A 26084-nucleotide genomic window follows, 5' to 3' on the forward strand; every position below is an offset into this window, starting at 1 on the left:
ATTTTTATATAAAATTTTTCGCCATCCAATTTAATATAAAAAAGTTATGAATTTTTTAAGATATACTGTCATCCATTATCATTGCTAGCTCATCACAAGAGCCAGTAGTGGTACCCATTATCACTGTCGGTTAATAATATAAACCGGCAGTAATAATTAACGAACTATCACTGTTGGTTCGTGATTATAAACAATAGTGATAGTTCAGGTATCATTATCGATCGATGTTGTCACCTGGTAGTAAAGCATCACTATCTGCCAGTTCATAAGTCATATTAACCGATTCTTCTCACGTGACATTTAAATTGATATTGATAGTAATATCCTATCATTACTGGTCTATTAAATATCGATAATAATATATGGGTATATATAACTAGTTCTGTAGTGGTGTATATATGATCCACAGATTCTGATCACCGATCGACGATAATCCTGGTTCGTTGGTTAATGGTGAGGATGGTCGTAATGTAGCGTCTGGTTTCGCTACTGTAACAATGGCGAAAGGTCGCTGCTGTCTAGGGAAATAAAAAACCACATGAGCTCGTGCACATACATTTTTCCACTTGATACTCTGCACTGCTGGCTGTACCATGCGTACCATGCCAGTTCTCATACTCGTAACGGATCGGAATTGTAGGGTGTATTTGGTTATCTGTATAATTTTTTTAAAGCTATAGTTTATATTTTAGATGAATAGAATGAGGCTAAATGAATGCAGTAATTTAAAAAAAAGAGTGTTTAATTATTTATATGAGCAGACATATTGACCCTACATTTGCAGATGAAATGAACTTATAAAAATGTTTAGTTGTCTATATAAGCGAATATAGTGATCCTACACTTAAGACTAACAAATAGACTCGTTATAGTACTATAATAGATACAATATATTCACCGAGTCAGGTTTGATAGAGAAGCTCGATTCAAACGTATCCATCGGCTCAGATTCTAACCGTATAGTTACATTTACAGATAAAAAACAACTTTTTCATAGAAATATAGACGCAAACAAAACCAAAATACCCTAATACTAACAACCAAACACGCCCGTATTGTTTCGTTCGTGGCCTCCTCCAGGTTTGAAGCTCCACGTTAGCCTCCCGATCATTTCCAGTAACTCGAATACTCCGGACGGACAGAATCCGTTAGTAATAGCACGAAACATGTCACGAGAATTCATTCTGACGTGGTCACATCCCTTCAGCTAAAATCCGTCATTGCTGGCATGCCAGGGAAATTCTATTAATGTGACGGGGAGTCGTCAGAAGGAATTTCTATAATCCTGACGGTGTCAGTTCACGTAAAAAAAGATTTTAACACATACTATCTTCGTTCTCTTTTACTTATCGTTCAGAATATCGATACGATCTCTAACAAACATATTTAATATTATTTTTGACAACTACCTTTTGATAAAAATTAGATGATATTAAAGTATTTTCATGACAAATTCACTATTATCATTTTCATATATTCAATTTTAATAATTTTATATATATTAGTAATCAAAATTTCTAAAATTTAACTGTACATATTTTAAGATGATATTTAAAAATGGAGGTAGTATTCCTCGCATAACACATTAAAAAGAAGAATTCCAAACACACAGCTGTGGACACGTCACGAAAATTTGCAGCCGTCAGGAGTATTCGCGTCTCTAGTAGTGTTATTATTTGATTTGAGAACATACAATTCGGAGTTTAGAGAGAGAGAGAGAGATTCTTAATTTGTATCCCCAACCTCAAGTTCAGCTGATGTTCTGACAGATTCTCGCAGGATCATTTAACAGAGACTCACTCGTCCGGCACGAAATCCCCATCGGCCACTGGGTGTGCCTCCCAGATGCTCCGGGGCAGCTAGACCTCCTCTGCTAGTCAGGCTACCACGTCGGTTGCTGACGCCAGCACAATTCGCGCCGTCGGGGTGGCTGCAATGGGAGCCACAGCTTCTATTGCTGCTTCTGAGCTTGTGGTCTCCATGGTGCGCGACACAACACCACCTGAGGCCAGCCGTCCAACACGTGAGGCCGGGGTGGTGGCTGTTGCGGGAGCCGCTACTTCTGTGGCTACTCCTGGACTCGATCGTGGCCAACTCGAGGGGCTTCACCAGTGCACAGGTAAATCAGCCCATCGGCTCGGGGCTCTGCCTGGCCTCCTTCTTCGGCGGGCGGCTGTGTCAGCAGGGGGCTTCGGCCCTTCTTCCTTACCGCGCAACGGCGGCTGTAGGGCGGCAGGACCCGCATGGCAACATGGCCTCCAGCCTCCTCTCTTTGCGCCTGCCCCTCTCCAACAGATCGGTCCCATCTTTATATAGGCGGGGGAGCAGGGCATCGTAGCCAAGAGATTAGGCCGGGGTTAGTTAGGACTTTGAGAGAGATTTTGCCGGCCGAAGCTCATCCCGATTTTGGGTTTAAACCAACTCGAAATCGGATAGAGATAAAACAAGATTTGCTTGAGGATTTGGGGTGGAGATTAGATCCGAACTTGGAGATAGAAGGGGACCAAATCCGTTTTGGTTGTTGGGGAGAAAAGGAGAGAATGGTTGCACTCCTGCTGCGGCTCGATGCGGCTGGGAGCAGCTGCTGGATAGGGGCGCAGGGAAGAAGAAGCAAGGGAGATGAGCTGGCGCTGTGAGAGGGAGAGAGAAAGGAGAAGCGGGCCGCGCAGCAGCTTGGGCCGTGACAGCCCTGCAGGAAAAGAGGGCCGGCGGCATCCCTCGGGCAGAAGAAAAAGAGAGGCCAGGGCCAAAAGTCCTTGGGCCATCAAAGGAAGAGGGGCCGGCATCCAGCCAGGCCGTCCCTTTTTTTATTTTCTCTCTCTTCTTATTTCTTTCTTTACCCTTTTCTTTAGTTAGCTTCACTCCGAATAAATGCGCCAAAATATCTCCGTACAGAATCAATGGTACAACCACAACAAGTAAGACGTTATTCTAAGATTTGTCCCTTAGTAGATGCGTTTGACGATGAGGATATATGCAGTGATGGATGATCGTTCTTATCCAATAGCCTACATAAGAGACCTGAGGGCAGGAGAAGATTAGGGTTTGCCACCCAAATGATAACTTATTCACTAACATTTAGATCATATCTTGATCCACATGACCAACTAGCTACATGGTTCCAGTGTGTTCTCTACCCTATTTTTAATCATTGTTTTCATCCTTGTTAATTTCAACATCATTTACTTCTCACATTTAATAGTATATTTATTATTTATGGTTTTATATTTATAAGTATTTAATCCCCCTACATTACAACCAAAACATTAAGTGACTACAGAGTTAGATCACGATGCGAGCTTTGTAGACAAACTACCTCCCTGAGGGATCGATATTTAAACATAGGGTGACTCTAGGATTTCGTGTTGCATGTTCTTCGAAGTGATATTAGGAGAACAACCACAAATAACAAGGATGCTTTATAGATCAAGCGATGACCTCCTCATCCTGAGTTTCAACTGCACGGTTGTTGGCATCCTGAATTTGAGTTTCTATAACTATTGACTCAATTTCAACAAGATAAACATAAATCAATTTCTATCGAAATTGGTGCTAGGTTCATCTAGTGTTTCTACTCTACCCTACAAAATTTTGCACCCTAGAAAGCAATCCTACAAACTACACATGGAAATTCTAGAAAAGGAAAATGAAGAATAGTAAGTGCAAGTGGTAATGCCGAATGTAAAGGATAGAAAAAAAATGCAAACTTGGCACAATGAGTTTTTCCTGTGGTATTGGTAGGTTGCCGCTCACCCCTAGTCCACATTGGATTCACTCGCAAGGGCCAAGCTCCCTCGTTACCAACTCCAAGGATTCTAGCCATCTAAGCTCCTCACATGTTGGTGGATTTACTACTAGGCCTCTCCTTGAATACTCACTGCCGTCTTCACTATGGTAATGGTTCACCGTTCTGGAACAAGACACACCTCCCACTGACAAAGATTACAACTACTTCACAACCTCCTCGAAGGGTCTCATAAGATAACACCACTGCCAAGACGTCTAGGTGCACACTAGGCCTAAACTAGTAATAATCAAGTCCTTAATATTGTGTTAATTACCTTGATCTTCAATATCATCAACTTTGTAGCTATGAAACTCCAAATGTGTGTGTGTAAACCTTCCCTTGAGCTCCAGTACCTTCAAATGGCCGGGTGAAGGTGTGAGCCAACTCTAAAGACTAGCCGTTGCACCTTCGGTCTAGAAAATTGTGAACATTGGATGTTTCAATGCAATCCTCATATGAGGTCATCATATTATCATATCCTAATTATAGGATGTCCCATTGATTCTTCAACCCTTAGCATTGGAGCATCCGGTGTGTGTAGCATCCTAAACTTATGCCGAACATTATCTCTATGTAAATGCTCTAATGAATTCATCCATTGATCATCAGAACATTCGATACAATTATCCTGTTGATCATTGGAATATCCGATGCAATTCTCCTATGTACACATGGGATCATCTGGATGTACAACTCAAGAACTTTGCAATCCATATTTCGGGCATAACTTTTCACCATGGACTCTAGTTTTGATGATCTTGGACTCTATGGAAAGCTTGTGAGGAGCTCTACATGTCTCCACTAAAATCTTGAGCTCAAAACTATTTTATAAAAATTAAATTCATAGAACAAGTCAAATTCAATCATCTCTTTATCCCCACTTCTCTTCTTTTGTTGCGGCTTCAATTCTTGATGTCTTTCATGTATCTCTTGGTCTACATGGACTAGATAAACCTAGTGTGCATCAATACTAGAGTATTCTCCTAAAGACACTAGATAATCTACCAAAACCAAACCACTCTTTGTAGTACACAAGTTATGCTCTCTAGATCTTGATCACTTGTCTAAGCACTAGGTCCTTATATCTTCATGAAGCACTTCATTGACCTTAGTGTTGAATCCTTTGAGGTTTTTATATATAATTTCTTGATTTACTAACCCATATAAAATCAAATACCCTATTCACACAATTGCCATGAAAAAAATAATAATATGAAGCTCTCTTAGTACCAAGGGAATGTTTGGTTGTGTTGAGGTTTTTTGAGAAGCTGCTTCTAGCTTATGGCCCTGAGAAGCTACTTCTGGCTGATGGCTTTGGAGAAGTTGATAAGCCATTCGGTTAGCCTTTCTGGCTGATGACTTTTAAGCTGAATAGAGTGTGCAATATCTGTAATGCCCCTGGCTGTATAGAGTGAATGTATTCATTTATGTAAATTGTTTTAGTGAAAGTTATTAATATTTACTGGTTGTATTAGTGATTGTTTTAGTTTTATTAGAAATGTAAATTGTTTTAGTGACTGTTTTTAATATTTAGGGAGAAAAAAAAGGTGTATGTACATGTATCTAGTATTATTGGAATAAGTAAATAGTTGATAATCTATATACTATAATTTTTCAAAAATATTTGTGAGTCCAAAATATATCAAGTATGTAACAACTATTGCTTGCTTCATGAAAACTATTTGGTTGCTTCAATCACATGACACACACATTCAGATAAAGTTATCTAAGAACAATGTGAGCAGAGCACACACACAGCCACACATAATATTCAGATAATATAAATTTTCAGTATGTTAGTACACACATCTCCCTTTGATTTTATCCACCATCTCAGTACAAACATCAGAAAAAAATTTCTCACTTATACCATATTGGCCTTCTGTGAATAACAAAGTTTATGTGCGTGTACAGAGACAAGTATTCAACGGAGCAAGCACCACTCCCCTTCTCTTTTGCAGCATATCTCCATTTAATTTCTGCTACCAAATCATGTACCAGCATATTAGAAATTTAAAATACTAGCCAAATGAAGTGTATGATGTAACTACAATATTTACCAGTTATTATCACATCAGTAAGGTTAAATCCAAATGTTAGACTTTGATGTCTTTTACCAGCGAGTTCTCTGCTGCATTTTTTTTTGTTTCACAGAGCATTCTATGGAAAATAGGATATACATGTGCTTTTTCTTAAGATTATTAATGTTTGGGCCACTATCCTTTCTGAAGATTGGTTATTAATGTTCAGTTCATGATAAAAAAAAATAAGGTTTTTTTTTCTAAAGATGGACCTTGCCATGATTAAAAATTAGTAGATTGAGCTGAACATCTTTTTGACTAGCTATCCTTTATTTTTTTTAACATTAATAATCTTCAGAAATGATCTCTCATGAGCTGAACAAGAATGTTTCTTGCCACTAACCTTCATTTTCTCGTTTATTTTTTTAACATTAACAATCTTCAGAAATGATCTATCATGAGCTGAACAAGAATGTTTCTTGCCACTATCTTTCATTTTCCTGCAACATTAAAAATCTTCAGGAAAAAAGGCTCATGACAGATCATGGTAAGGCCCATAGCCCTGTACATTAGTTTGTGCTAAAAAAAATGCAAAAATCCTCATAACATTCCTGAAGACCTATGCACATGTAGCTGATGTACAGAATCAAGCAATGAAGGATCTTACTAAATAACTGCACTACACACCAATTTCAAGTATGCAACCATCAATTTCAGTAATCTATCACCAATTGAACCACTAGAATAGGGCAGCAATAGTGATTTTGTAGAAGTAGAGGAGTTTTAGGGTTTGAGATTGGATCACTTATCTATCAACCAAGGAGCAACAATTGGTACCGAGGATCAATAGAGATGCTAGGCAGTGCAGCAGCAGCCCTCATTGTTTTGGTGGGAAGGAGGCTTGGAGAGTGGAGACACATTCGGGCGAAGAGGGATAGATGAAGCAAGGAGGAGGTCGCGATGATCCAGCTGCCAGTGAGGTGTTAGATGCCGGTGAGGTGGTGGCTGCCGTAGATGGTAGCAAGGTGGATTTGGGATTTGAAGGAGCAAGGAGGTGTTGGACATGCTTAGATCTGCACTCAAAAAGGGGGGGGGGAGGGGTTACTCGGTAGGGTAGAGCAATCAGGCGACGAGTCAAGCGGTGTGCCAGGCGGCATGCCACTGGTGGCGGCGACAGGGAAACCCTAATCGCCTGAGGTCGCGAGATCCATTCCCCAGAGGTCGGGTTTCGTCGTGAGAGAGGTGGAAAAACACCGGTTCGAAGTATTTATGAGATGGTATTTGCTAGTAAATATGCCCAAAGTCTAGGGGCATTCTCGTTTTGTCCACCCACAAAAACTGAGAAGCTCGTATGAACTTGCTTCTCGCTTCCTATACAAAATTGGCTTTTGGAGGAGGCTGGCTTATGAGAAGTGTCTTACAAAAGTGACCTATTTGGTTGGGTTCTCAGCTTCTGGAGGCGAGAAGCTAGAAATAAGCCCAACCAAATGGAGCCTAAATATAAGGTTCTACCAGATTAAGAAAGCTCCTACACCTAAAACCATGTTTCTATGATTAAAGGTGATAACAATAATAAAATATAGATTAAATACTGTTTATGATATATAGGAATTTGCAAATATTCAAAATACTATTAATATGTAAAATAGAAGGTTTATACTGCAAATAAACCATAAAACCCATGATACTCACGAAAATCTGAGTTCCATGAGGGTTTATTTGCAACAATCATAAAAAATCCCCAATTTTTGGAAAGTATAGGGTGTTTTTTAAAAATCCTAGGGTGTCTGCGTAGTTTCTTAAGGTCCAGGGGCCTATCTACAAAAATTTATGATTTTCCCTATTTCCGCAAATTGGTCCAAATTCCTTAATGGGCTGGCCCAATATCTTCTCGAGATGGGCCAATTTTTGACCGCCCAATTCTCTTTTCTTTTCTGATTAGGCCAGCACAATTGATAATGGGCTGGCCATGACCCAACTCCCTTGTCCAAAGGATTTCGGCCTGATATGGTAGTGTCCTAAGGTTAACCCTAACCTTAGCTGCCGCCTCTTGCTCGCTTGCGTGTGGTGCGGGTGTGACTAGAGGTCGACAACCTTCAGTGGTCGTGAAGGCGACGACGTTTATGGCCCGTCGACAACGTATGAGGGCAGCATCGCAAAAGTATGCAGCCATACAAGCCCGCGCATTGCATCAGGAGATAGTGTAACAAGGCATGCAAGCTCTCTTGTCGATTAGGAAGCGGTGGAGGCCTGCGGGTGGGATTCAAAGGAGGGAGGGGCAATGCCTGCTGGTGGCGTGTGGGGTCGCGACCGTCGAGCATGAGGAGTTGTAGTGACAATGATTTGGTGCCATTGACGAGCAGAGCTGATAGGACCGCAATATTTAGAGTTTCGTGATTGTTCAGTTTTGTTAGAAGAAGAGCTTCTTCAGTTCGTTAGTTCAGCTAAGTCTTCAGAAAAACAAATCGGTATGGTGATATGGTGGCCGTCCGATTTGGATCCTGTGGCTGAGGACGAAGATGTATTACCACGGGAGGATGCATTGTTACTATTCACATTTATTTTCGTTAAGACCGCTGTAATAGACAGTTAATTCTGTTAAGCTATTGTAAAACCAGATGCTTATAACTGGGATTGGTGAAATGAAAAGGTAAGAAGAATCATTCTCTAGTTTGTTCTCTCATAGTTAGGGTTCTAGCGTATTCTATTCTTCTCCGCTGCAGCGGTGATTTCCACCCAAATTCCACCAAATCATGCCTATTTTTTCAGGGTTTTTTCTCTGCAAAGCGAGATCCTGACAAATAGGTATTAGAGCTAGAAGATCTTCCTCGGATTCATTCGCTAGGCTTGCAATTTGACATAGGTTTGGAGGACTGCTTGCGGTTCATCCTGTAAAATCCCGATGCCAAAAAGTAAGTTTAGGCCAGGAGGCGATGGCGGGAATTTGGATTCAGAGTCGGGTTGTGTGACAAGTTAATATGTAAAATCCCTAGGTTGATCTCCAAATTCAGGTGGTGGAAGGGCTCTCGAGGCTAATAGCGAAGAATCTGTTCTGAGCTGACCTCGGGAGCTGGTGGATGGTCAATACTTGAGCCTAAAAACTTTCAAATCGGTATGGGTTCAGGAGAAGAAGAGGTTATGAAGCAGGAGATCTTGCAGATCAAACAGGATGTCAAAGAGTTGATGAAGTTGAAGGGGGAAATGCATTCTCTAAAAGGGAACTCATTGAGATCAAGCAGATGTTGCTAGCGATGGGATCTAGAACAGTGGCAAGAGGAGGACCCAACAACATGGAGGTGAATCTGATTCTATCCAGTGCAGATGTAGCAGCTACTTCTGTAGGTATTGGAACTCAGGTAAATCCTACAAATCCTATATCCTTGCTCAGCCCACTGCCTGAAGATGCTAGGAATAGGACCCATATTGCACCTGGTATCACTGAACCAATATACACATATGCTGTTAACCGTACTATTCTAGCTATTCAGATAATTAGGAATAGATATGATTATTTGGCAGATGGGCTCACTGAATTCAATCCTTTGGAATTGATCAAAATGCTATGGTTGGTGGTAGTAGAATGCATAGGACTAGACAGTTGGAACTTTTGGGAGAAGATAATGTTCAGGCATTTGCACATACTACTGACATAAATTTGCATCTCTATGCTGACAAAAGTCCTTTGCCTTATCCTGAAGTTGTTCCGCGTGGGCCAAAATTAGAACTACCATTGCTTAATGGGGAACAATCTTTGAGTTAGATCATGCAATGTGAAAGATTTTTTTGAGATTTCTGGTACACCTTATAATCAATGGGTAAACCTAGCTATTTCTCATTTCATTGGAAGGGCTAAGTTATGGTATAATGTTATGGGTGCCATGGCATTGTATCACATGGAACCAGCTATGTATGATGATCACTGGCAGGTTTATTGAAATGGGTGTTCATGAGGTAGTGTCCAAGTTCCAAAATCTCTAGCAATTGGTTTCAGTTACTAGTTACATTGATAAATTTGAGTAGTGTATGGCTTATCTGAAGAGTGATCACCGTTATTTACAAGATGCTTTCTTTTTTAGTTGTTTTATTGGTGGGTTAAAACCTACAATTAAGCATCAGGTAATCTACTACCAGCCAAGGAGTATTCTGGAGGCTTTCTGGTATTCAAAACACCTTGAACAAGCTACTACTGCAAAAAAATATATCCTGTCACTCAATTCAATAGCACCAACAGAAATGGTACAAAGCAGATTCCTCCCAATGAGCATAACCACCCGTCAACCCAAAGAGACAGTGTTGGTTTTGCCAGGAACCTTGGTCTCCGCAACATAATTACAAGGTAAGGAAAAGTTGATGGCTTTGGCTTTGGATGAAGGCAATGAGTCCACTGTCAGAGATAAACCCATGGCTCCTACAATGGATGAAGAGGGACAAGAGGAAGGTGATGGACCTAGAGAAAATTCTCCATAAGTGGGTTTCACTACTGCACCTAGTAGCCCTCATCAACCAGTACAGGTAGAGAAATCTGAAGAGCTAATGCAAATACCATTGAACGTTGTAAATTGGAACATTTGGGCCCATAACCTTTTCTCTGATCTGACACATTAGGGATAAGAGAGTTGTTGCTTTAGTGGACAGTGGCAGTACAAACACATTTATGGATTATGAGTATGCCTTAAAAAATAACTTTAAGCTGGGTTATGTAGCAGCCAAAAGAGTGATAGTAGCAGGAGGAGGAGAACTGGTCACGGTATGGTGCAAAATCTAACATACTCAGTTTGTGGGGAAGAATTTTGTGATTCATTCAAATTACAAAAGCTCAAGAGCTATGATATTATACTAGTAGGGGACTAGATATTTAAACATAGCTCAATTGTACTGGATTTGCAGAAGAGGTGGCTGTCCTTAGGAATTTTGGCTTCCCTATGTTCAGTGTCTCTCCTGCAGTTCTGCAGCTCCAGTTTCATTTGCCCAACATGCAGTATGTTGCATTCAGAGGACATGATAACTTGGAGGATGTTGTAAATCGTCCGACTTCTTCAAGGACCACACTAGCTGAGTACTTCAAGATGAACCAGGTCAATAGTTATGCACGGAATTTCTTATACAAGGAGTTCCTAGAGTACTTTCGGTGGGTTAAGGGTAGCAAGTAGTGGAAGCGAAGACAATAGAGGGGACAGATTGGAAGGATTGTTTATGCACACCCTGCTGAAGGAGAGAGGTACTACTTGAGGGTGCTCCTCAACTATGTGAGAGGTGCAACTTCATTTGAGGGTTTGCGAAGTGCTTATGGTGTGATGTACTCTACCTTCAGAGAAGTGTGCAAGAAAAGAGGTCTCATTGAGACTGACACATCCCTTGATGATTGCATGAATGAAGCTGCAACTTTCCAAATACCTTGTGCTCTGAGAAGGTTGTTCATGACAATTTTTGATTTTGTGAGCGGCAAACATCCGAGCATTGTGGGACAAGCATATAGAGTCAATGTTCGAAGATTACTGTCGTAGCCACTCCAACGTTGCAGTTGAGCAAATGGTCCTTAGAGACATAAGGGATCTGATGGGGAAGGATATTAGAAACTATGGCCTCCCGGAGGTTGCTGAATCAGATGATCTACTTGTGATAATTAGATTACATACAATATATCTCATATTTGCACAAGGATTATCATTTATATTGCTTCGAATGAGCCTCATGATAAGAACGGTTTCTGGACAAATACATTAGTATTGTTTAGAATAATGCAACTCATGTACTGTTCTATAATATATTTTGCTTCAGCTGTAGTTTATTGTCTTTTTTTAAATACGGTCTTATATACTGTATATTTTTGAATTTTGGCCGGCTTGGAAACCAAGTCGGGTACGGTGGCCGATCCTTCCGGAAAATGGCTTCCTAACAATTTTCTACTGACAATCAGACAAGGACTGATGAAACACTACGTTTTGACAACACCAGACCACCTAATCCACCGCCGTGTAACGATAGACTCACAATACAAAATGCCAACTTGCATCATATGCCATGGCTCTTCAGTGGCGACCACCACACGTTTCTGAAAAACTAACATGAAAAAATGCTGAATGCAACGTAGTACCGGGATAGCTACTGTGGCACGAACCGGAGAGAACAACGAATGTCAAATTTGAGCTAACCATCAAAATTCCTGGAGCTCCTTAATTTATTATCCTTTCAGTCGGCTCGTCCGAGTTGGATGCTCACGCAAAGCAGCAGAGCGCATGACGGCGACGTAAAAGCGACCGTACGCCTGCAGACGAATATGATACCACGGTGACATCCCCACGCCACCTAACCTACCGGCCACCGTGCTGTGCTGCTGTGCCTATAACCACACGCGCTGCGACAAAGCACCGGCGACAAGCTAGCATTTGCATAGCATCTGTACGCATGGGGTCGGCGGTGTTCTTCCTCTGCATCGGCGCCGTGCTTGCCGCTGCGGCGACGGCGACCATTCATGAGCACTCACAGTGCCTCGACAACCCACCGGACCTGACGCTGCGCGGCAGCGAGACCGGAAAGGTCGTCGACGACCTCCCAGAGGGCTTTAAGGCCTACGTCACCGGCGCTGCAAGCTCCAGCCTCACCGTCGTCCTAGCCTCCGACGTCTTCGGTTGGTGCATCGATCGTCTTACGTTAATTGTCATTTTGCGCGTACGTTCTGACAAAAAACTTGTCTCCCTTCTTTGATCGATTTCGTCAGGGTTCGAGGCACCTATACTGAGGTACATGCATACGTATATGTCCTTCATTTTGATTGCTGAACTTTTTTAGTCCTTCTTGTTTTTCCATTGTAATCTTTTGCTTCCCTTCAATTGGTCCTTCAAAGCACTAGAAAAATCTTGTTAGAGAACTCACTAGAATAATTGGCCCGATTATACTGGCTGATAGGCCAGCAGCTTCAAAGAAGACAGCATTTTGGAAAAATATTGTCTCACAAAGGCTCTATAATTCTGAGTCTCAGAAAAGGAAGAGGCTTGTTCGTGGTCAAACAAGAGCCCATCCAATTTTATATAGCTTTTGAGGGAACATGCACTCAACTAACTGGAGTTTTCAATTGCATGCTTTATGGGTTTTCAATATTTTACATGTTCCTCTGAAATTAAAACGCTAAGTTATTTTCTAGATAACGATCACATTATATTTTTTCGAACTAGAGGTGGGAGCACTATCATTTCATATAAGAAGAAGATACCTCATATTAAGAGAAGCAAGACCAAACCATACAACACGCGGTTAATTAAGGAAAACCAGGCTAAAACCACTAGAACTACAAGTGAACACTCTAGCTAAAGTAGGTCTAAGACACCACCGAACACCCTAAATCTGAGCACCTGACCAACCACCTAGCTAAACGATGTGGTCATCGTTGCCACCATAAGCCAACAGCCCAAACAGGAGGAGGGACCTCTAAGGAGACGTCATCGCCCATCTGGAAGCTCAGATCTGGGTTATCACCCGAGAGTTCCCTATGGGTGGGGGGAAGCACCATGACAATGTCTCAAGAGAGGGGAGCGGCACCGAGGGCATCACCGTCATTGGCACCGGTAGCAAGTTGGGATAGACTTTCGTCCTGTGCTCCTAAACCCCACCCACCATGCATTTGAACCACACATGCGCAGCCACAACCGCCGAAGCCACGCCATAGATAGAGTAGCCATCGCGCATGCACCACCCACCACCTTGCAGATCCGAGTACCACCGTATGGAACCACCCACCACCTTGTAGATCCGTCCAAACCACCGGCGCCGACTAGATCCGAGTACCACTACGTAGAACCACCCACCACCTTGCAGATCCATCCAAACCACGCATGGATCTCTCGCAAACTAGACAGCATCTGCTGGAAAAGAAGACAGGGGGGGGGGGGGGAGAGGCGAGAGGAAGGGGAAGAGAACTGTGATGGTCACCGGACGCAGTGGTGGAGGTGGTTTGGCAGCGGTGGGGTTTGCCCTCATATCGCCTCTTGGGAAACTACGCGAGCACCTCTTCGATATAACAATCATATTATCATCTAACAATATTATGTGGTGAAAAAGAACAAGATCTAATAATTAAAACCGTGCTGTTACAACTTTTGGGACACTCCCACCATAGTCCTGATATGAAGACAGTCTGTACTCTGTATCATCAAACAGTGCAGCGAGCAGCTTGCTTATTTGAAAAATCAATAACAAATCGGGGAGAATTTTTGGTGGGTCCCAATAAAGATTAGTACTGCACAGAAAAAAGGGTCAAATTTTAGATCAGGTTTTCAGTGATTCCGGTTGAGTCACCAATGAATGAATTTCTGACAAAAAAAAAAAGAAACAGAGACAACTCGTGTTACCAACCAATTTTACTTCTACCTTGACGTTTGAACGATGCTTGACTTTGTTGTTAAAACAAATAACCATGGCTTGTACCTCGGTACAATCTAATTAAAAAATCGCCCTGTATTGCGTTTCGTTAAGGGTTTGATGATGTAAAAACCTTTATCTGTAACTACATTTCTCCCTCTGTTTAGTTGAAAACTTATTCATAGCGGTGGACGTTTAATAATGCAGAAAGATAGCCGATAAAGTTGCGGAGGCTGGATATTTCGTTGTGGTGCCTGATTTCTTCCATGGAGATTTTTATGACACAAGTAAAAACATTTCAGAATGGCTCAAGTCTCACTCTCCGGTCTGTACCATTCACTTTCCACAATTATTCTTCATGTTCCTTTCAATCTTCGGCTACTTGTTAAATCATGCAGTAATTAGAGTGCATAACATGTTGCAAATAACTGATTGCGTCCAATTAATTGATATGGATCTTACAGGTCAAAGCAGCTGAAGATGCCAAGCCACTCATTGCTGCTTTGAGGAAGGAAGGAAAATCCATTGTGGTTGGGGGTTATTGCTGGGGTGGTGAGTGAAATCCACAACAATTACTATGACTCCACAAGCTTAGCCAGGCTGAAAAAAAAAATCCTTCATCAAGCAACATACACAACAATACTAATTGTTACCTTGTTGCTCCTACATTGGCAGGAAAATTTGCCGTGGAGATGGCGAAAACCGATGATGTTAAAGCAGTTTGCATTTCTCATCCCGCGTTAGTGACTGCTGATGATATGAAAGGTCTGCTCTTTTTTTTTTTTACTGTGTTTGTAACCTTGCAGTATGCATGGTTTTGGAGGATATTATGTTGGAATTAGCCCTCTGTAGTTGACCTGTGCTAATTAAGTTCATCTAAAACTCAGAGATCAAATGCCCAATTGAGATCCTTGGAGCTCAAAATGACACAACCACACCACCAAAACTAGTGTACCAGTTTGTGCACGCCTTGCGACAAAGAACAGGGGTGAGTTCCCACTGATTTCAGTGACACTGGAAACCAAATGCACATATTGATTTCAGTGACACCGGTGGTTGCAGATTCACTACTTCGCCAAGATCTTCCCGGGAGTTGCCCATGGATTTGCTTGCAGATATAATACCACCGACCCTTTGGCTGTCAAAACCGCTGAACAAGCTCTTGCTTTCATGCTCGACTGGTTTGGCAAATACGTGAAGTGAAGATAACTAGTTTACTGCACATGGTTGAAGTTGTCCACGATTGTTTCAATTGCAGAAAAGAGAATAATACTTAATGGCATCCACATTGTAAAGTTGCACATTAATCATTCTGTGAATGTCTATTGCCCCTTCTCTTGTCAAGCTTTCCTCACTTTTATTTCCACCAAGGGAATTAGGACAGTTATCTCGGATATTAGTTAGATCCAGAATCCGAGTTGGATAATATTTGTTGGATTGGACAGGGGTATCCGTCTGAATCGGATAGTTCTGATATTTTACTTTGACAGTTCAAACTATTAGGCTAGGCCACAGATTTCTGAAACATTTGATATCTTTGTTTCTTTTATCACTACTACAGAAACTATTTTCAAAGGCGGTTCGTAACCCGACATGTGTTTAGCGCAACCGTACGTGAAAATTTTTACATGAGTTTAGCGCAACCGTCCGTGAAAATAGTTTTCATAGACGGTTCACTGCAGCGAAGACGAGCGGGTGGCGAGACCGAAGGTGATGAACCCCTGGCGGGCAACGGTGCTCCGGTATGGTGCAACTGCGGCGGCCTCCGGGGAGGAGACTGCAGCGGCAGCAATGGAACAAAAGGGAGAGGGTACGGTGCTCAAACTCTAGGATGGTGTCGGTGACGACATCAGCGGTGGCAGATGGCGGAGGAACGGAGGCCGGATGGAGAGGGCGTGACAGCGGAACGGAGGCTGGAGGGAGAGGCGGCGGTGGAATGAGGCAGCCTAACGGCATGGCACTGATGTGTTTGTCAATGGGACTAGGGTTTCGAGACGGTTGATTTTCATAGACGGTTGATTTAAGATACTGCATGTGGAAATATATTTCTACAGGCGGTTTCTTAAGTCAACCGTCTGTGAAAATCGGTTGACTCAACAAAACCACCTGTAAAAATCATTTTAAATATGTTTTTTTATTTTCTCCCTGGGAAAAATTATTCTGTTACATATTCTATATGCATATATTTAATACATATCCTTAATACAATCCCGTATATTAATTAAAGCATATTAGTACTCCATACATGCCCTCGATATTAAGTTACATAACATGAATGTCACATTTGAAAATAAATTGCATGACATGAAAATCACATTGGAAACTAAATTACATAACATGACACTATTTGCTTTGAACTGTTTTTCCTACACCATCAAGGCTCATGTAGGGCATCACAGATCTATCGAGGGTTGCTTCTACAAGTTTGATCTTTTCTGGATCTCCAAAAGGTGGCGCGTCGTTGAACTAATTGTATTCTTCCTCATCCTCCACATTCTCAACTCCGGTAATTCTTTGTTTTCTGGCAACAACTACGTGCTTCTTTTCATTCGCGGGGTCGATTATATAGAAAACCTATGCGACGTGATCAGCGAGTACCCACGGGTCATCTTTGTGGCTTACAATGCTAAGGTTGACAGTTGTGAACCCATAGTTGTCCACCGCCATGCCATTTGGGTGTTTGACCTATGTACACCGAAAGACAGGGATCTGGAGATTCACTCCATAGCCGAGTTCCCAGTTTTCATCTATGAACCCATAGTAGGTGATATTTTCCCCTGTTGTGTCATAGGCTTCTATCCAAATATTGTTGTTTTAGACCGTGCTCTTCTTATCTTTTTCTTTGGTATAAAATGTGTACCCATTAATGGCATACACTTTTTATGATGTAACTAAATTTGATGAGCAACAAGCCAACATTTTCACATTTTTTCTTATCTACGGATTCACCATCTGGAAGGTTTTGGTTCTTGAATCATGTGGTGAAACGACACTTGTGCTCTTTCAAGATCCAATGATATGAGCAGCCTTGATTTTCTATGTAAAGCTCATTCAGTTGTTGCTCGACGTATGACGCCACTATCTGGAGCTGCTGCAAGATGGTGAAATGTGCTTCTTCCACTACTTTGTAATCATGATTGATGAATCTTTTATTTCCTTTGGTCCCTATCCCACACAACCTTCCCTCATGTTGAGATACAGGTACACCAATCAGTTTAGCATCTTTTATGTAATCGATGCAACACTCAACGACTTCCTCAATATTGTAGCCCTAGATCATGGAACCCTCTCGGTGAGCATGATTTTGTACATAGCCCTTGAGAATGCCCATGTACCACTCAAACACATACATCTGATATAAGAATACAGGGCCTAGTGCAATTATCTCATTCATGATGTGAACCAAGAGGTGTACCATGACATTGAAAAAGGACGGAGGGAAGCACATCTCAAGTTGGCACAGAGTCTCTACCAAGTAACTATGTAGAGCACCCAGTTTTCAACATCGATCAACTTCTGAGAAATTACGTTAAAGAAGTGATACAACCGTGTGATGACCACCTTTATGTATCCTGGTTTGATACCCCTTATTGAAATAGGGAGCATCTGTGTCACCATCATATGACAATCGTGAGACTTCATGCCGATTAGCTTCAAATCTTTCATCGAGACTAGTTTCTTGATGTTGGATGAGTAACCAGTCGGGATTCTCACCCTACGTAAGCACTTGCACAGTGCCTTTTTCGCCTTAGGTGTCAGAGAGTAGCTAGACGAGGGAAGATAATGTTTCCCATTTGGTCTGTCTTCAGGGTGTAGCTCTAGCCTAATTTTAAAATGCACCAGGTCCTTACGTGACTTGATTCCATCCTTTGTCTTGCCTGTTATGTCTAGTAAGAGGCCAATGATGCTATCACACATATTTTTCTCAACGTGCATGACATTGATGGTATGGCAAACGTCCAAGTCCTTCCAGTAGGGAAAATACTTAAAAAAAATTGGTATCTTCTTCCACAACATGCTTGTCGACGTCTCACTTTTCTTCCTCTTTTTACTCTTCGGCGGCTTCCCAAAAACAACATTGATGCTCTTGACCATTTCAAACACTAGTGCCCCGCTACGAGGTTTTGGGCCAGTACCTTGCTTAATTGTGTTTTTAAAATGTTTCTTCATCTTACGTATTTGTGAGTTTTGAGTAAGAATCATCGGCGTCACGTGTATACTACTTTTTGTGAGTACGGAAGGTGCACATACACGGTTTCATCCAAGCACACTACACATCCTTACTTCCCTTTAACCTGTCCTGATATGGAAAAAAGGGCGGGATAATCACTGATGGTAACAAAACTCATGGCTTTCAGTGTGAAGTATTGTCATCGGAACTCATCCCACACCCGGGCCACATCATTCCACAGTTTTGCCATATCTTCCATCAATGGTTCCAAAAACATATCTATATCATTGCAAGGTTGTTTTGGTCCTTGGATAAGAATGGACAACATAAGGTACTTTTGCTTCATGCATAGCCATGGAGGAAAGTTGTAGATGGCCAGAACCACTGGCCAAGTGCTATGTGAGGTGCTCATGTTACCAAAAGGATTCATTCCATCGGTACTCAATGCGAACCTTAAGTTCCTTGGTTCTATCAAACCAAATAACTCCAATATTAAAATTTGGTGGGGATTGTTAAAAATTTTTGATGAATTTTAATGTTTATGGACCTTTTCCTTTAGCTGGTTTTGTTGGCCCAGTTTTGCCTGTGCTTGGCCCAAGCCCATAATGGCAAGCATAAGGGAGCATCTGCTCTCTCAACTAGGGTATTAGCAGAAGGGAAAATGATGGTAGCGGCTTTGGTGGACCAGCGGTGGCACAAACACCCTCCCTGATTCCTTCGGGGGTTGTGAGGGCTGGAGGGCGAGGTCACATCTATTAGAGGGTAAGCTCCTCTCGGTGAGAGACATAGAACATATCTCCTTCCGCATTTGGTTCTCCACTATATTCTCCCTATTTCGGTTGTCTCTGAGCTTGATTGGATAGCGATTCTGATCTTGACTTTGATGCTTTAGTACTCGGGTGATTTTGTGGTGGAGCTCCTGTGTTGTTGCTTATTGGAGCTGTGAACACTGAGGCTTGCCCGCACGAGTCGACCCGGTGCGGTGAGGCTCTATATCTCCATCTTCCTCGTTGGTGGTAACGGCGGTGAATAGGATTTCTGGTACAATAGCTTTATTGCTATGCCTTGCCTCGATTGATTTTGCTTTTCAGCTAATATCTCTGTGAGTATTTCGGTTTCCCCTTTTTCTATGCTCTAATCTGCATGGGATCATATATGTTGGTTCGCTCAATGATGTTTAGATGTTCTGAGATTGGACATGTTCACTGGTACACTAGCCTAGGCCTGTAATTTCTCTTGTTATTTGGCTGAAATTGGTGGTTCCTAGAGGCTTATCAGAGAGTGTATCTGTTATGTTCCTATGTTCTGAGATACACCTGGTAGGTCGGTGTTGTAGTGAGATAAGAGTGTACTTTACATATTTGATACTAGATGGATTGTCAGTCCATGTTGCTGTTAATGTCTTTTGCAATTGGTTGTTCAACTTCATTTCTATCTTGGCAGTGAGTAAATTCTACTGTCCTATGTTATGTACTCTGAAGTTACATTGCAACACTATCTATTATAAGCCTTTAAATTGGGAGTTCAGTTTAGGTTCTATTTGCTAGATGAGAGGTTATGAACAGTGTCCAGTCGATGATGTACTCGCTAGGACAATTAGGGAGCAGAAACATAATAGTCCTTAGGCCAATTGTTATACTAAGAGCACTTTCAAAAAAAAAAATTATGCTGTTCAGTTCATGATTTACACATGATTTATGGTTCTGTTGTTATAGAATTGTTGTTATTCTGTTATTTGTTAATGTGTAATGATTTCATACTGTTATGCTTATGCTCTTTGTTTTTATATTTGTGGAACAATATCAATGCTTATTTTATCACTTTATATACAACAGTATTGACCATAGCGCTGGCCGTGGCGATAAAACGGAGAAATTTCAGCGCGGTACACACGGAAAGGCTCGTCGCAAGATGGCCCAACGCGAGTGATACGACTCCTGCACGCGGAGAGGTTCTTCACAATTTGCAGGGAGATCGACTCGATGGCCCACGCCTCATTTGACTGGGCGGCTATGCTTTGAGGGTGCACATATTGGTCAGACTGCATGAGGTGACACAATAACATTTCACATTTGCAGCGAGTCAGTAACTTTGCATATATACAACTTAGGCGATCACTATTCGTGACCAAGCTCCAATTTACAGGTTTGCTGCTTGTGTACAATTCAGGGAATCACGGCATGAAACACTAAGCAGGGTGCTTATACACACGATAGGGTGTCACGTCCCTGTGGTCAACTTCTTTCTTGAGAATTCCGAACTAGACAGGAACGTAAATGGATAGAGTCTGAAAGCATGTAGCTGCCAAGTAGTCCCTTTCTTGCTTCCCTTCTTCTCCTTTCTCTTCCTTGCCTTCTTCTTCCCTTCTTAGCAGCAACAAGTAGCACACAGAGCAAAACGCAATGGCAGCAAGCTGGCAGGCAGCCAGCGGTAGTGGTGCTGTGGCCGCGGTGTGGGCAGCAACCGCTGGCCGCAGCGAGGTGGTCGGCGACTAGGAGTCAAGGCTTTAGGCAGCGCTACGGCAGGGGTGGGAGCCACCCCTCCCTCCCTCATATCGAGATCCTGTAACTTCAGCCGTATGAAGTCAGAAACGCACAATAAACTGAGTCTTAGTGAATAGTATTTTGCAGTCGGTTACTATAGCATAGGTACTGTTTACCAGTACTGTTCACCTTTGATCCAATGGCTCAGATCCGCTTGAAGTCACTGACTTCACAAGGATCTCAATCCCCCTCCCTCCGCCGCTGCATGCACGAAGAGGCCGAGTTGGCCATGAGGACCAACTTTTGCCCTTTCCTTTTTTCTTAAAAATAATCTTAAACATCTAATTGAACTTCCAATCACTTTGTATGAGTAAGATTCTTACGACAAGAAAAGTCAATTTTTGGCCACCTCTTATCTTCCCGGTCAACCCTTTTTAATTATTTGAAAATTTGGGATTTTACAACCACTGAAAAAGTTTGGAGCAGGTTGCCATTCCATTATTTCTTGACATGATTTTTGTATAAAAGCATGGTGAGATGCATCAAATCTTAAGCTCATTCGAATCGAGGACAAGGTATCACATGGATTTCAAAGACACAATCCACAGGCACAATAGTGTCATAAGAGTTACAATGGATCAAACACAACTGATGACATAATACAAGACCATAACTGGTCACATGTAAACACGACTAATACATAAGTTGACAGATAATCCCACATGGGAGTTGCATTCCATCTTTATTCAATATGCCTCCCTCTAGCTCATCAAATGTAGCTGAGAATGCGAGTCACATCAGCAACCTTGAGAGGCTTCAAGAGGTACTCCTTTGCTCCTCCGTCCAGGCACCTACATACAAAAATTGCAAATAATATAATTTCAATACTTAGATAACAAATATTTAACTAATGTAGTACTTGATAGGTCTGTTTTCACTCACTTGTTTATTCTTTCATGGATTTTGTCAGAGCACACAATCACCACTGGGATGTGCTCCAGCTTAGGTGATTCCTGAGTTGGGAAAAAACAACTTGGTTACTAAATAATAAGGTTTTAAAATATTTAGAGGTTAGAGAGTAAATATTGAACAAAAACACTGTGAAATTATACAACAATGATGATTAGAAATTTTTTTCCCAATTAGGACTTGCCTTCACTTCCATGAGAAAGTCATAGCCAGTCATATCTGGCATACAATAGTCAGCCAAAATCAAGTTCACATCATGTTCCTATGCCCAAAGTTCAAGAAGTCGAATATGTCAAATATAATAAACAACCACATTAACTTAAAGAAGTAAATTATAGCAAATACTATTGACATACCGAATCCAAGAACTCCAAGGCTTGCTTGGGACCGTCCACAGTTGTCACTGCAAAAAAGAAAAATCAAAATCAAAACACTTATTTGGACAGAAAGAAGAATGGAGGACTGGAAAAAAAATGAACTATATAAATGATATTATCTCTGCTTTATATAGTTGTTACATAGTTAGTTCAAATTTCCCATTTACTACACAGTTCAAGGTGCACCCGATTAAAATAAAAAAATGTTAATAGCATTACATAAGAACATAACTGCGTGTTGCTAACGTATTCAAGTTAATTTCTATTATTTACCAACATTTTCTATTGGCAAAAGATTGATTGCACAATGATAGCGGAAATGCATAATAATCACAACACCTCGAATGTTGCAACTCTCTAAGACCCTGGATGCAACAAGACAATCAACACGGGAATCATCGACAACGAGCACATGGGGAGAAGCACCCGCCATGATACCCTCAAGTTCCTTTGGGATAGTTCCCGTCCTCAAAGGTTGACTGTGCAAACCTTAGATATATGATTGTTTGTATCGCAATGTCGTTGAAGGATTGAAGCCAGAATATACATGTTTATATAGTAACTTGTGGTTGTACTTACGATATCTTTAAGATAGAGAATCTATAAACAGTAGCCAGAACTAGTTGTCATATCTTGCAACACGACAAGTGAAAATATCTTGCATATGTGCACTATCGCATCTAGACCTAAAAGTTCCTCTCTACATTAGCCAGCACATAACAACCTTCCAACTGTATCCCATGAAAGAATGATGCCAAGTTGTTGTAGTAACAATATCCTTAAGATAGAGAGTCAATAAACAGTAGCTAGAACTGTCTATCATATCTCGCAACATGACAAGTGAGGATATCTGGCATAAGCGCACAATCACATATGAACCTGCAAGTTTCCCTCTCTGTTGGCTAACACAACATCACAACCTTCAACCGTGGCCCACAAGACGGCCAAATGATGTTCTTTACCGGCCAGCTCATGAAAAATTGAAGTCAAAAAGATATGTTCATGTAATAACTTGTGGTTGTAGTGCTGATAGAATCAATAAACAATAGTCGGATCTAGCTATCATATCTTGCAACATAACAATGACAAGTGAGCATATCTTGCAAAAGCGCAATGTCACATCTGGACCCTGAAATTCCCCTCTTTGTTGGCCAATGCAACATAGCAACCTTCGAACTGTAGCCCATGAGACAGCCGAACGGTGTCCTTTCAGCCCATGAAAGAAACAACCTAGTGGTCAATTCACAAGATTGGCCCTTTGAAAACCTTTGCCACATACACCGCGCAAATTGAAGCCTTTCCGCTAATCCAATAACAAGGCAGCCCATGAAGTAAACAATATAGAGGTCACGGTACAAACTTGGCAGCGCCTGCCAGCCTGCAATTGGCCTGCTCAAAATTTTTAGCCACAGTCACCACACAAATCTAAACTTTCCACTAACGCAACAATGGAGTCTTACACTTTACATGTGCGACTGGGTATTGAGTTGCAAGCTCTAACACACTCAACCAAAATTTTAAAATGAAAGGAAAGATAGACAATTCACTAATACTTTAACGCTCCCTTCATATGTAGGCTCACTCAGGTGTCAAACGTGAAATGAGAGCAGCAGGTTACAAGTTTTATTTAAAGTAGCCAATTTTCCCGCTAAAATGCATGCGCTGGCCATCTTAGTTATTCTACATTGTTAAGAGTATATCTCAATTTTCGAGTTATTTCTATTGATTAGAAACCTCTCTTTTAGGTTCAGATTTTTAGAGGATGTTTTAGAATTTAAGCTATATAGAAACTTTCCTTATATGGCCCATTACAAGATAAAATATGCCTTGTTTAATCCTTTGAATTATTGGTCATAGAATGTGTTAGTCCGTACAAAATTTGGATGAAATCTAACATGAGGTAGAATTCATGGCAATTTTATATGTATCTTTCTCTCTCTTGCAGTTTTCTCGTTCAATTCAAGCGGATATTCCTAGAAATTTTCCTGAAATTTTCAATCCACTATGTTGCATTTACAGTCATATCAGATTCATTTGTTCTTCCATGGCAACGCTCCAAAAGGCCCTAAAATATTGATATTGGAAACCGTACAATTGATACGGTTCTATTAGGGTTCAAATAGGTAAATCTTGAAAGAGCACATGAAGGATAGGGAGGAGAGGTGAACAGCTTTATGCACGCGCCATTTTGTCTAAATGAAATGTGTGCCCCTCACTATGTGGGGTCATGGACATATCACTAGCCCTAGTACACAACTATAAAAAATGTCATCACTGCCGATTCAAATTTAGCATCACTGTCCACTACTACAGAAATAGGCTTATGTGCTGACTCATCACTACCGGTTTCTTACGAGCCCAGTGATGAAATATCACTGCAAGTTCGTATCAAGGACTGGCACTAAGAGACCATTCGAATAGAACCGGCAGTGAAACATGATAATCATTATCGGCTCTAGCCACGAACCGGCAGTGATAATCAAGGTTTCACTACCGGCTCTATCTACGAACCGGCAGTAATACTATCACTGCCGGTTCGTGGCTAGAGCCGGCAGTGATAGTGGATGATAGTTTATTTTAAAAAAATTATTACTCTTTCATGTGATGCTGGATGGGGACAAACTTTATATCAAAATTGTAGCCCTCGATGAGTTCTACAACTTTATAGTTAAAAGTTTTTCATTAGATGTCATTTAAATATCCAAATAATCATTTGAAATTTCAGACAGAAGATGTCAAAAAGATTGCATATGCTAATGGCATCACTAGTACTTTTGTGTGGGATAGTAAAGACGTATCGCGCGAGCTGAGATGTTCTGGGTTCGAGTACCATGAACCGCACGCACGTGTATTTCAAGCAAAAAATCACATGACTTATGACTTGCGCGGGCGTGGGGGTTCCTCAGGTGAATTTTTTTTCCAATTTTTCCATCCGCAAAAACATCAATTCGGTACCCGACTATCACTGCCGGTTGAAGCCCTCAATCGGCAGTGATAACCCCTTCATTGCTGGTCCTCAGGCCGGGGACTATCACTGTCTGTTGCCCACTGTCGGCTCCAAAACCGGCAGTGAAACCCCTTTATGGGCTGACAGTGAAGGAGTTTTTTTAGTAGTGGTCGGTTTTTGAACCAACGGTGAATTAGCAGTAGTGATAATCATGGATTATCACTACAGGTTTATGGTTTGAACCTATAGTAATAATCAATCTATCACTGTCGATTTAACACTAGAACCGACAGTGATAATCCATCCACATGTGCATAAATACTCTACCGCGAACTCTTCAGTATGGGGATCTGCCTCAAGTTTGAGATCAAACTTAAGACAGAGACACCATGCTAAAATATTTGAGATAGTGTATTTTATATGGCAAAATATCTATTTTACATCTTGCGGTATTAGAGTGATAATAATACATCAAAATGAATGGCGAAAACAGAATCATCTTAAAGAAAATGTATTTTTTGCTACTCATTTAGATCTGTCTATTGTCACAATCTAGCTTGAATGAATGGTAATATCTAAATCTACATTCCTAGTGACAATAGTAAGTCTAAACAAATGGCAAAACACAATCATCTTTAACACATTTGTGTTTTTTGCCATTCGTTTAGATCTAACTATCGCCAAACAACATTCGCTTTGGAGACGGGGAGATGAGGAGATGGGGAGAGGAGATGAGGAGACGGGGAGATGAGCTCATTTAGATGGGGAGACGACGACGTCAGAAACGGGCTCGAAGACGATGAGGGCTCGAGAAAATAGGGTGGCCGCGAATTGTCTCAGGAGACGACAAGGTGGCTATGGGCTCGGAGATGGCGAGGTGGCTACGTGGAAGACGGGCACAAGTGGTTGAGGTGGTCACAGTGGCGACAGTGACCATCGCCACCACCTCTTGGGAGTGGCTTCAGTAGATTGAA

General features: G+C 41.5%; 2 protein-coding genes across 2 annotated transcripts; one reads left to right on the plus strand and one right to left on the minus strand.

The window, feature by feature from the left end:
• Window positions 1–12139: 12139 nt before the first annotated feature.
• LOC133899793 (endo-1,3;1,4-beta-D-glucanase-like) lies at window positions 12140–15566 on the plus strand. The gene is made up of 7 exons (XM_062340856.1): window positions 12140–12436; window positions 12527–12548; window positions 14371–14488; window positions 14628–14715; window positions 14839–14928; window positions 15051–15151; window positions 15226–15566. Exons 1-7 carry the CDS (start codon window positions 12214–12216, stop codon window positions 15364–15366), a joined length of 783 nt encoding a protein of 260 aa, XP_062196840.1. The 5' UTR covers window positions 12140–12213; the 3' UTR covers window positions 15367–15566.
• Window positions 15567–21586: 6020 nt separating this feature from the next.
• On the minus strand, window positions 21587–22596 carry LOC133898484 (two-component response regulator ORR12-like). Its single transcript, XM_062339200.1, has 5 exons — window positions 22503–22596; window positions 22143–22189; window positions 21971–22048; window positions 21760–21830; window positions 21587–21668 (listed from the first exon to the last, which is right to left on the minus strand). The coding sequence occupies exons 1-5, from the start codon at window positions 22594–22596 to the stop codon at window positions 21587–21589; spliced, it is 372 nt and encodes a 123-aa protein (XP_062195184.1).
• Window positions 22597–26084: the final 3488 nt, after the last annotated feature.

This window comes from Phragmites australis, chromosome 18 (genome assembly GCF_958298935.1).
Source record: "Phragmites australis chromosome 18, lpPhrAust1.1, whole genome shotgun sequence".
NCBI classification, from domain to species: domain Eukaryota; kingdom Viridiplantae; phylum Streptophyta; class Magnoliopsida; order Poales; family Poaceae; genus Phragmites; species Phragmites australis.

What these genes read in the sequence shown, in the direction of transcription:
- LOC133898484 (XM_062339200.1), bottom strand. Translation starts at nt 22,596, where the DNA reads ATGGCGGGTGCTTCTCCCCATGTGCTCGTTGTCGATGATTCCCGTGTT. An exon ending in AGAGAGTTGCAACATTCGAG is followed by an intron (nt 22,190 to 22,502) that starts GTGTTGTGATTA and finishes TCTTTTTTGCAG; the next exon opens with TGACAACTGTGGACGGTCCC. An exon ending in ATCCATGAAAGAATAAACAA is followed by an intron (nt 21,669 to 21,759) that starts GTGAGTGAAAAC and finishes TTTTGTATGTAG; the next exon opens with GTGCCTGGACGGAGGAGCAA.
- LOC133899793 (XM_062340856.1), top strand. Translation starts at nt 12,214, where the DNA reads ATGGGGTCGGCGGTGTTCTTCCTCTGCATCGGCGCCGTGCTTGCCGCT. An exon ending in GGCTCAAGTCTCACTCTCCG is followed by an intron (nt 14,489 to 14,627) that starts GTCTGTACCATT and finishes TGGATCTTACAG; the next exon opens with GTCAAAGCAGCTGAAGATGC. An exon ending in TGGGGGTTATTGCTGGGGTG is followed by an intron (nt 14,716 to 14,838) that starts GTGAGTGAAATC and finishes CTACATTGGCAG; the next exon opens with GAAAATTTGCCGTGGAGATG.